This window comes from Impatiens glandulifera, chromosome 9, assembly GCF_907164915.1.
Source record: "Impatiens glandulifera chromosome 9, dImpGla2.1, whole genome shotgun sequence".
Taxonomy (NCBI): Eukaryota; Viridiplantae; Streptophyta; class Magnoliopsida; order Ericales; family Balsaminaceae; genus Impatiens; species Impatiens glandulifera.
In genome coordinates, this window is record NC_061870.1 from 26,670,016 (window position 1) to 26,682,740 (window position 12,725).

The window sequence follows — 12,725 nt, forward strand, 5'->3', positions numbered from 1 at the left end:
TAATCACCATTGACAATGCAAAAGTGAATGAGTTGTCCATTAAATCTTCCTCGTCACACATAGGACAACGATTAATCATAATACAATTTTTTTCATTCACATCTCATCTGTTATAATTTTACTGAATAATGTTTTTAATTGGTTTAACTACTCAAATGTCTTTTTATATTTAAAATTTAAATTTTTAATAAAATAAAGTATAAATATTTTAGTATTTAAATATTTAGAAGGACAAAAATATGATAGAAAATTTCTATAAAAAATAGATAAAATCTAAATAAAAAAAAACATATCAAACTATTTAGATTATATATGATAATTATATTAATGTATACAAATTTATACAATTATTGAAACTAGATTTATTGCATATTACATGGACCAATACATATAATTTTACATAAAGTATAGTATTATTATTTCAGAAATCAACATATATATAATTAGATTTAAATAATATGGGTGGGGTTATTAAATGCATTTCTTAATGGACTAACTGTCTTCATTAAACAATTGACTAACTAAACTTTATTACAAAATCTCCAACCAACTTGCGAATTAATAATTTAATATTTAGCAAGTTGTGTTTAGCCAGTGTGAGGACGTGAATGTTTTCCTTGTCATTTTCTTAATTGTATATTATATAGTTTTAATCCAAATCACCTTCTAATCACTGTACTAATAATGGGATTTGGTAATAGATATTGTGCCTACCTTTTTATTTTAATATATATATGACCTTATCTATTTCGAAATTGTCAAATTCTCATTTGTGCGCACTTATCTAGAAAATAACTTAAACCCAAATTACCAATTTTAATTAATATATAAATGACAAGTTGGTCGGACATTTAGTGGACATTTAGTACAAGATAAGTCTAATTAAGGAAATTTAGTTGTTCATTTAATTTATTTATTTTCCATTTATGTGAAGAGGGTATATTTGTAGTGAAATAATCTTTTCGTGACGGTACAAAAATCCTGTGCTTATAAGCGTCGTCAAAAGAGTTTTTCAGACACTTAATTTCGTGTAACCAGGAAGCAGAGTATTTAGCACACATAATTTCATTAATTAATTAAGCATAATTTTACTGATTTGTTTACTTGTATCTTTATTTTTTAGAAATAAAATGGTAAGAGATAGTAGTTATAATTTAAGTGATAAAAGTTTTACTCAAAAAACTAAAAATATTACATTCGATTTATATTAAAAAAAAGTGAGATTATATTATCTACTCACAAAACAAAATTGAGTAAGAAAACAAATCAAAAAATTACAACTTGGTCTTCTTCCGGTGGCAATACATTAGTTTTGTAAAATAAGATAAGTGTTTTGATTTATTTATTTTTACTTTTAATTATATGGGTTGATGAGAAGGGGTTAAACATGCTGCTTTTGCAAAGTTTTGGCATTGATCATGTCCATAATTAATATTTTTCTTTAATTCAAACAACCAATTGAATACATTAATTGGTGCTAAAATCAACAAAAACATCTCAATTACAACTGCTTAAAATGTTCAATAGCTGTTTTTTTTGCTAGAGATTTAGGCAATTTTTTTGTTTGCATTGTACTAATTATTTTTATTTTGGCTGACTCATAGTAAAAAAAAAAAAAGTCTCTTATTGTGTCTATTATATAGACAATGATTATGTTCTGATTTTTATTCATTTGTAACTTAGTCACTAAATCATTATGTGACTATTTATTTGATTCATTATCTTTCGATGAATAATGATATATTATCACTCTTTCGAGAATTTTTAGGGTTTTCATTTGTTTTCTTATCAAATGGGAAAATATTTTTATGAATGTCATATCTTTGATGTCAATATTTTATTTGAATCAATTTTATATAATATGTACTCTTTTGTATTTGAAGAATATCCTACAAATATACATCTGATTCCTCTATGTTCAAATTACTTTTTTTAGGATTATTGTTAGTCATATAACATAAAAATTTAAAAATTTGAGAATTTTATAATTAACTTCGTACTTGTTTAATAGGAAATATAGAGTTTTCTAATTTAAAACTTCGGTTGCAATCTATTTATTAAAAATGTTGCAACAAAAGTGATAATGACTAAAAATTTATTGGTTAATTAAATGTATGTGTTTTCTCTCGACAGCCACATGTGTTATGTGTTGTTGTGGGGTGTAAACACATGTTATTTGATGAATAATTTTTAATTCATTAAAAAATTGTGTACAATTAGAATTAATAATTTCTATCTCATTATCACTCCTAACTATTTTTACACTTCATTCATATTAATTCTTAAATAATTGATTTTTTTTAATATTATCAAAAACACTTGTATTTCAGGAAAAGTGTTCATATACATTTTGAATAATCATTATAGTCAACATAAAAGATCGATGTATAAGTTACTTAATCATCTTTAATATAAGGTCTCATACATATAAAAAAAATGTTTCTAATTGAAGTGTTATTATCACTTTTTATTATTTTAATATTGAAATAAAATTAATTTTTAACTACATTAACACAAATCTTGACTTTTTTTTAAAAGAAAAATGAATGTAAATCTAGTATTATCATGAACATATATGAAATGTAGGTTAAATAATGTTTTTTTTTATGTATGTCTACAAGGATTCATATGGATCAAATCAAAACAATTATATTTCTAATTTAATGAAGGATTCTATTTGATTCATTTGTCAAGTAAAAATTATTTTGTTTTCAAATTTGTTTGAATTACTAGCTCCAAATCTATTAGTTTTCAACACACGTGATCGTATCAGTAAGTATATGAGCATCCCGGACGCGAGCTGTCTTCTATGCATAGGAAATGAAGAAACCATAGATCACCTATTTGAGAGCTGTTGTATTGCTTCGGAGCTTTGGGACAGATTCTATAAAAGCCTGGAGTTGATCAGTTTCCCGAGCGAATGGAATGAAATCAAAGAAGCGGCACTACTCAAAGCCAAGGGAAATAGATTTGCAACAAGCGTGTTCAAGTGCGGCTTTGGAGCAGTGGTGTATAACATTTGGCAAGAACGGAATGCAAGGGTATATGACAGAACCCGCAGGAGCATTGACGAGTTATGGAAATATATTGTATCGGATTGCAGCGCCCTCGCGGGAACGTGGAGAGGAATTCCAAGCACGGAGCAGAACTGGAATATCTGCAGGAACTGGAATTTACCGTTTTTTAAACTCACTAGAATTGAAAGCATTGTAAACAAATAATTCATTTACGTTTTTAGTTTTTATTCAGAATGTTACGAATTCAAAATCATTCTAGGCCTGTCTAGAATGATCTCTTAAACTCGTGGTTTTTTTTCCCGTTTTTGGGAATTTTTAATGAAATGACGCTAAGTCGTTTTCAAAAAAAAAAAAAAAAAAAAAAAAAAAAAAAAAAAAAAAAAAATCTGTTAGTTTCATTGTGTTGTTTTGGTTAAAAATATTTGTGTTCATACTATATTTGAAAAAGCCACTTGGAGTCTCTGACAACTTTTTTTTTTCAATTTTTGAATAAATCTTTAAACATTAATCATCCGTAGTTTCTTAATATCGTTCTTGGTTAATCGATTTGTTTGATGATTCATCTTTGTTGATGAAGTTATGTTTACAAACTTTTCTGATCCGTCGAGTAAGTTGTTGAAGTCGAATGTGTTATTTTCTTTAACCTCGATTTGATATAATATTAAGATTTATACGAAAGATTAAATGTACCTTTTTGAAGATCGATTACAAACAAATATGAAGTTGAAACTTAAAGAGATATAATAGAGAATAAGAAACGAAAGAATAATTTGTGTTATTATTTATGTTTGTTGATGGAAATTAATGACTCAAATCAATGTATATACATAATTTTAAGAAACATTCATAATTAAAAAATATATATATATAAATATATATATATATATATATATATATAAATATATCATAATATTTTATCATTTGAATAAAATATTTTCTAAATATATCATATCTAACTTCTCTCTTGATCATGATGTTATTGCTGCTTATTCTTTAAAAAAATTATTGAGGGAATATAAGAGTATATAAACAATATTTTGCGTACTTTAATTTAATGTGAATGAAATTCTTTCCTCTCGATTTGCAAGTGATCATCCACCAATCTGTTGATGATATCGGAATATCGACATGGTTAATTATGGTTATGGACAACTTTTATTCAAAATGATGTACCATCTATAACCAACCTAAGTATCTCTTTCTTCTTAGCAATAAATTCAACACTTGGGATATAGCAAAAAAAAAGAAGCTCAACATTTAGGCATATAAACTTGAGCTCGAAACAAATTTGGAATCACTTACTTGTGTCGAGAGTCTATAGAAAATAAGTTTAATCGTGATCAATGAGACCAATTAAAGATTGACCAATTACAAATTTACAATCTTTGTAATTTCTCAGTTTCGGGCATATGGTACATTAGATTTGCGCAAAATTGGAGATTTCACAATCATTGTGAATATTAATTTTTAATAATAATAAATAGTATTAATTTTCATAATATGTCTTAGTAATTTATGATAAATATTGTCCTAACTAATATTTATCTTGTTCTATTCACCTTATTCTATTGGAATATGTGATTTTTGCTTCAACTCATGTGTTGTAATGATATTTTTTCTTTCTCTTGTGTAGAGTAACATGGCTATAATCTCATTGTGACTAACAACTATTTATTATATTTAAAAAGAATCTCAACTTGCAAAAGGTAGAGCACATGACCTTATATCAATTTAATTAACTACTTTTACTTGATAGTATAATTAAAATCCCCAATAATTTGGGCATCTTTCATTGTATATTTTTATGGAACATTTGATTCATTAACACTATCAGCCCTAGATATAGCCTACATCTACTCATTATATTTACACTTTATGTGATATTTCATTTCAAGGACAATCATAGACTTGATTTGAGTTGTTAATTATAAATTTATAATTACATTTTTTTTTAATCAGAGATTGTTCTATTAAAAAAATACAATATCTCACAATTATGACTTCAAGACCTTTCACTTCAATCAGAAAATGTTTGTGAAAATAAAACATAAAATATTAATTTTTTAAACAATATTTTTTATACTTGACCTACACATGAATATGTAATCTAATCCCACTTGCTTGCAGACTCATAAATATTTTGTCACCTTTAATTTGAGTAAGATATTTAAATTAGTTATTTTTTACTTTTATTTATTTCAAGTAACTTCTGGAAATATGTTGCTTAAAGATATTTAAATTAGTTATTTTATACTTTCATTCATTTCAAGTAACTTCTAGGATATGTTGCTTACCGTCCGGGCCGAGTAAGGCCTTGCATAGGCCCACTTTTTAAGGCTCCAAATTGTTAAAATTTATAATAAAAAAAAGTAGTATTATTAATTATTTATTATATATTATAATATATATAAATATATTGAATATTATAATTATATATTTAATTTATATTTTAAGAGTAATGATTTGTGGGATAGCAAAATTTTTTGAAACAATGATGTGATGCTAAATAGGACCTACTAACTATTAATAAAATATAAAAAGTTTATTTTCCTCCTATCTTTGTTAATAATTTCTTTTTCTTTTTTTTAAATAATTTTTCACAATTTATCTATTAATTTGTAAATATATATTTATAAATTTTTATTAATTAACTTATTTATTTATAGTAATAATAAGGTGAATAAATAAATCAAATAATAAAATATATATATTTTAAAATATATAGTATATTTTTAGAGTAATAAAAATGATAAAGAATAAATCAAATAAAATATTATTATATTTTTAAAAAATAAATTAAAAAATAAAATAAATTTACTTTCTTTCAATTCCATCATTTAATAACTAGATATATATTTATAGACAATTTTAAAATGTACACTAACATTAAATATTAAAATTGTTCTAAAATAATTAAAAATATTAATATTTTACCCTGTTTCACTAATAAAAGAAGAATGAACAACTTTTATTAGAGATTACATTTTGTAATGCTTTCTATCGTTTAGTATCATTTTCTTTTAACTTTGTGAGACACAATTTTTATTTTTCATGGTCTGGCAATTTACAAATTTAAAAGTTTTTGTTTAATTTCAAGACTTTTTGGATGCAGAAAGTTATCTTCTTTTTTTATGAAAATGGTTAAATTTAATATATATATATATATATATTCTTAAGAAATACATTAAATTTATAAATAAATCTAATAATTAATACTGTGAATTACCATATATAATTACATTACATTTAAGTTGTCATTCTTTGGTTGTTAGAATGATCTACTTGAATGACAGATAAACTGCTAGGGCCTACAAAGAACCAAACCATATTTCAAAAAAAGGCCAAGAGAGCCTGAAACTGCAATTTCTTCAACTACTTACAATTTCTGTTGGGCTTCAACTTTAGGCCTTTAAGCTCAATAATCGCAACAAAAATTAATATTTTTAAAAATAAATAATTTCTTTATTACATATTTTAAAAATATTTTTTAGTGAAAATAAAATATAAAATTTTAATTTGGTTGGTAGATAAATTATTTTGTCAAATTTAATTTTGAGACAAAATCCTTGTTGTTCAAATTAATTTAGTTAGTTATTACTTATTACAAATCAAAACAATTATAAACATTAATATAGGATAATGAAAAATTTTGCAATAAAAATAATGCAGTATGATGGTTATGTTTTGAAAAACAATATTGAAAAAAAAAATTGGATTTCATTTTCATTATGTCCTTAATAATTACTTTCTTATTGAGAGACTTTTGGGCATTAACACTATATTGAAATTGTTAAAAGATGAATTAAGAGAGTTGATGTTTTACAATGTTTAATTAATAAAAAAAAGTGACAACTTTGATATTTGAGTGATGATTAAGGATAATTTACGATGTTTTGGGAATTAAAGGAGAACTAGTCTGACATCCTACGGTCATGGTGTCCGCTTAAACTTAAAGTCTTTCAGATGGAATCGAACTTGTAACTTTTTGTCTACTGGTAACCTTGATAAATTTTAGATGATACACTTTTAAACTTATATGATTGTATATTTTTTTGGTACTCGACAATTAAATTATGCAATCTTTCATAAGTGAATGATTTTAAATAAGTATAATACAATTAATCATTATCTATTCTATACATTAACAAGTTATATACATTGGCTTACATGATTGTTTTTTTTTTTCCTTTAATAATTGAAATCAATCATTGATTAGCAAACGTAATAAAAGAGATGATGATGACATAAAGTGACCACCAATAGCAAGAAAACAAACAACCATCACTCAATTTTCAACTACCATTCAAGATCAGATAAGATTCATAATCTCCTCCGCCACGTGGCAACTCCATGATGGACCTTCATGATAACCCATACCCTCTTCCCCCATACAAATTTTTAAATTCAAAAATCTAAAATCATGAACAGTCACTATTAACCTCATCCAACGGTCACCACTACTCCATCTATCTATCTTGATAGTGATTTTTTCTCTTCTATCTTGATTTATATATAGGAAAAAGGGAATCAATCTAAAGTTCATAATGTATGAAAAAAATAAGTTATAATTAAGAGAAAAAAAAATAAGAAGATGGCATCCATGATTTCCTCGGCCGCCGTCGCCGCCGTGAGCCGGTCTACTCCGGCTCAAGCTAGTATGGTTGCACCATTTACCGGACTTAAATCTGCCGTTTCATTCCCTGTTACTCGTAAGGCTTCTAATGACTTGAATTCTCTCCCCACTAACGGCGGAAGAGTTAACTGTATTCAGGTTACCGTTAATTACAAATTTTTTTATTATTTTTTTTGTAATAATAATGATATTGAATTATTGGGTTTGATTAATGATGCGATTTAGGTTTGGCCGACAACTGGGTTGAAGAAGTTTGAGACACTATCTTACTTGCCACCTTTGACTGAAGAACAATTGGCTAAGGAAATTGAATACTTGCTCCGTAACGGATGGATTCCTTGTTTGGAGTTTCAATTGGAGGTCAGATTTTAATTTAGAAATTTTATTATTATTCATTATGTTTGCAAAGTTTATGTTTTTGTTTAGTAATTTAGATTTATTATCCTACAATCCATAAATAAATGGATCCATTTAGTTAGAATGGTAGTGATGGGATAGAAAGATCATTTATAAATTCCACGTGATCAAACGAGCTCTTAGTGTGTTAACGGTAAGATCAAAGGTGTGACTTCCTAAATATAAATAAAAATAAAAATAAAAAAAATGATCACATCACAGCTAATTATCAGTTGAAAAATGATGGGAACAAGACTTTGGGGAACGGCTCGTACAGCGAAAGTGACATCGTTGTTATACAAAAGAAATCTCGTTGTTATACAAAAGGGACAAGACGAGGTCACGTTTGTATAACAGTGATGTCACTTTCGTTGTACGAGTCGCTCCCCCAAAGTAGTGTTCCCTATCCTTCCTCTTATCAGTTAATTTGAAGAAAAAACATTTCTTAATTTTGTAGAATGGTCAAATTAAGCTAAGGAAATTAAATTAAAATAGTTAGATTAATGCTATAAGGTACAAATGGATAAATATAGATGAACATGCATGAAAAACAACTTTAATCCTTAAAAAAGTGAATTAAAAGAAAATTAAACATATTCACATTTTATCACATGAGTGCATAACTTAAAAACACTTACCTAATTCGATCGGTAGTTAATATTAAGTATATAAATATTCAGTTTTATAAAATTGAAGGAAAGATTTATAGATTAATTCAATGTTTTTCTTTCACGATAAATACTGATTTGTTTTTCTTTTTTTCTGACAAAATATTAAAGGAGTTGAACGGGTTCGTGCACCGTGAGTACAACAGTTCGCCAGGATACTACGACGGACGTTACTGGACAATGTGGAAGTTGCCCATGTTCGGATGCACAGACTCGAGTCAAGTCTTGAAGGAGTTAGACGAGGCAAGGAAGGCGTACCCAACCGCTTTCATTCGTATCATTGGATTCGACAACAAGCGCCAAGTCCAGTGCATTTCCTTCATTGCCCACAAGCCACCGGGTTACTAAAATGGTTCTATCCATACGAGTACATCATTAGAAACTGATGATCACTCTTAAAAAAATCATTTACATATAGTATTATATACTATATCACCATCTGTCGACTACTCATGTCAGTTTCTTTTGATTGCATTTAGGGTTTTTTCTTAACAAAATAAATGAGTTTGTAATTTCTTGGTATTATTATATCATATGTATCCGGATTATCAATAACTTGGATGAGAGACTCTTCTTATCAACTTAATAAATGGCGAGCTAGTTCTATTAATTTCTCTTCATTTTTAATTTTTATTTTATCAAGAACGTTCAAACACCATTATTTAATTCTACGATCAAAATTAAATATAAATATAGTTGCTATATATCCATGGTCAAATCTTATTTTGACATAAATTTTAATCACTATATTACTTGAAATAAAGGGCAAGTATGATGATTAAACTGACTGTGACAACTGCCGTTGGGGATAAAAAAAAAAAAAAAAAAAAAAATGACAGTTACATATGTGGCTCCAAATTGGATTCTCGGGATTTCGGATAGCATGAAGATAATCATATGGGCCATATGATTATATTATTATTGATAGGTCAATTAAGATAAATCGAAATAATTTAATTGTATTAAAGGTAATACTTATTCAATTTCAAGAACACTTTGATAATTCTCGTATCAGACCATTTAAAAAACAATCAACTCATTACGAATTCAATATTGGGAGATTAAGATCATACAAATATTCAACGAACTGGAGTATTGGAGTACAATGTTTTCATATAATTGCAACATTGTTTTGTAATTTATTTATACTAATTGCAACATTTTTTTTTGTAACTTATTTATATCCTATAAAATTTTAAGTTTAGAAATGAGTTCTTCAACATAGTTTATTATATTGTAATGTAATTTGTAACATTTTTATAATATAAATTTTCATATACTTTTATAACTTTTTTAATTTTAAAATAAATTCAATTAATTAATTTATCAATCCCTATTTTAATATATTGATTATATTTTAATAAATATTTAAATATAAATAAATGCTTAATATAAATACATTATATCCAATAATATCACCTAAACATCAAACAAAATACTTATACTACTACAAAATTATAATATTTAATTATGCAATAATAATCCTTCAAAATAGGGTACAATTAGAATTTTGTCTATTTCTAACATACAACTCCATTTTTTTTTTGTTCAAAACAATTGAAAACAAATAAATTAATAAATATCAATTTCAAAATAATTAAAAGAAAATAAATTAACAAATACTACACCAAATGCATAAACATCAATGTTCCCTTAAGGACAAACCAAAATTTACAATCTTTTCCCCAAAATTTACATCAAATAAGAAAATATTAGTGCTCGTAACATTAAGATGAATGATGCACCGCTTATTACAGTTATGAAGAAACACCAGACCCTAAACAATAGTAATGTATATTAAGCCTATGCTAGCTTCCATGACAAAGTTCGTGCACTGGCATCGCCTTGGCGATTGATCTTGTAGAGATAGATAATCATCAATTGTTGCACACACCATATACTCGTATACTAGGTACTTCTTCATATTATCTATCAATTGTTTAATTTTTTGGTCTAACGACTGGTACATAGTGTTATCACATTTTCATTTATTCCAACTGATACAATTATGTATAATCGATAACTTCAATTCTGGCTAAACTATCAATCCATAATTCTCTCATCAATAAGTTCAATTATAGACATAATAAGTAATTTCTTTCAAAATTTGATTCATACTCATTTGAACCTTAGATTGTTAGAATCTCTATCGTAATCTAATTTTCAGTTAATTGAATCATACTCAAGTATATGAAAGACTGACATTTTCTCAATAGGTTGATCGTAGAGGTGTAACACCATCGCTCGATAATTGATTTCTTGAGTTTTGAAAATAAACGAGCATATCTCTCATGTTAATATTAAGTTGATCAATTTGGCATTGAAAATCAATTTTTTCCTTTGACGCAACTTCTTATTTTAATTCTAATGATTTTATTGATTCTCGTTGCTTTTCAATCTCTACATCTTTCTCCGCATTATTTGATTGTAACTCTTTCATGGCATCCTTTATGGTTATAAATTCCATACAAAGTTGGGTTGATGAAGAAGGTAAGCACATAAGCTGTTATTTAGGGACATATGACATTCTAAATACAGTATAAGACCTCCTATGAAGACAACATTTCTTTAGATTATTTTTCCAGAATCATCTAAATCTTCTTGTGTTTGTTTTAATTCATTATATTTTCCTATACTAAATTAAAATGAATAAAACAATTAATCTACAATTTACATTTTAAAATATATGAAAATATTGTCAAATTAAAATATATACCACAATTTTAGCTGCTCGATCTCCACTCCAACTTTCATTTTTCTTTTTTGGGTTCGTTCAAAAGTTTCTAAAACTGTTGACGCTCTTTCGAGTTCCATTGCCTAAATTAAAAAAAAAAACAAAGTAAATTTTAACAAGTTTAATTTTATAAATTAATTTACGATTATTCACCAATCTTCGTCGATTTTCTTCTGAATTTATTGAACCTCCGCAGTACACAACTATCCATTTTTAGTGTACAAATCTCGACAACCTGCAACTCTTATGAATCTCTCTACGTACTTGGGATCATCAAATATTTAAAATCTAATTTTCATCTGTAATGTGTGGTGGCTTTCTCAATTCTATTTTTGCTCTACCGAAAAAACTTCGAATTTTTTAACTTGCTTTTTTTTAAATATAAATATCATCAAGCATTATCGGATCTGATTCGAATATTTTCTATGATAATTCATTTAGCTTTATTAGATCATTATTATAAAATTATACATATTTACGAAACTTAAATTTAATCTAACCTTGAAATTAGCCCACCACAAGTCTTTCACATCATGAGGGATTTGGTTCCAATTTACATAAGCTCCTCTTCACTATCCTATCACAATATTGTATATTTTCTTTGTGATAATTGAATCAAAGCTACATAAATATAAAATGAAAACATGTTAGTATAATATTCACTTGGCCCCATTAATCCCGATAAGAATTTTAAGTTTTTTAATTTGCATTTTCGTAATATCTGTATTCTCAATATCTTCTTCACCAACACCATCAATTAAAATCAGTTGTGATGGTGGTTGAGTAAGATTAAGTGTTACACATGGTGGTGGTTGTGATGGTGGTTGAATATTTGGTATAAGTAAAGGAGCTTGAACATTTGGTGTGGGTAAAGGAGCTTGAACATTTTGAGTTTTTGTAGCCTTCTCCTTTGTTGAGGTATTTTTATGTTTCTTTTGTTTTACTTTATTCCTCAATATTCCCTAAATAGTTACACCAAATAAGTATTATAATTAAATTCATATATTAATTTCAAATAAACAAAGTAAGGCACAAAAATCACACATCATCAGATTCTGATTTTGAAAATGGAACTGGACACTAGTAAAAAATGATTTTTAAGAGAGCAAAAATCTTTGAAGAAAGAGAAAATGCCTTCGATGATACTGTTCACCGAGGGCGATAAATACTCTAGCAGCGTCTCAGTGATACGACTGACGGTGAAAGAAAAAAGAGTATATGCGAGAGTATTTGTAGCTCTCAGAGATAAATAATTACCGAGCGCTTTAGCTCTCAGA

General features: G+C 26.6%; 1 protein-coding gene across 1 annotated transcript; it reads left to right on the plus strand.

Annotated features, from left to right (window-relative positions):
• The first annotated feature begins 7,545 nt into the window (after positions 1-7,545).
• Positions 7,546-9,324, plus strand: LOC124913721 (ribulose bisphosphate carboxylase small subunit, chloroplastic-like). Its single transcript, XM_047454138.1, has 3 exons — positions 7,546-7,788; positions 7,876-8,010; positions 8,826-9,324. Exons 1-3 carry the CDS (start codon positions 7,609-7,611, stop codon positions 9,060-9,062), a joined length of 552 nt encoding a protein of 183 aa, XP_047310094.1. The 5' UTR covers positions 7,546-7,608; the 3' UTR covers positions 9,063-9,324.
• The last annotated feature ends 3,401 nt before the right edge of the window (positions 9,325-12,725 follow it).

Coding starts and splice junctions, on each gene's coding strand:
- LOC124913721 (XM_047454138.1), top strand. CDS start 7,609: ATGGCATCCATGATTTCCTCGGCCGCCGTCGCCGCCGTGAGCCGGTCT. Junction 7,789..7,875: donor GAAGAGTTAACTGTATTCAG/GTTACCGTTAAT, acceptor GATGCGATTTAG/GTTTGGCCGACAACTGGGTT. Junction 8,011..8,825: donor GTTTGGAGTTTCAATTGGAG/GTCAGATTTTAA, acceptor AAAATATTAAAG/GAGTTGAACGGGTTCGTGCA.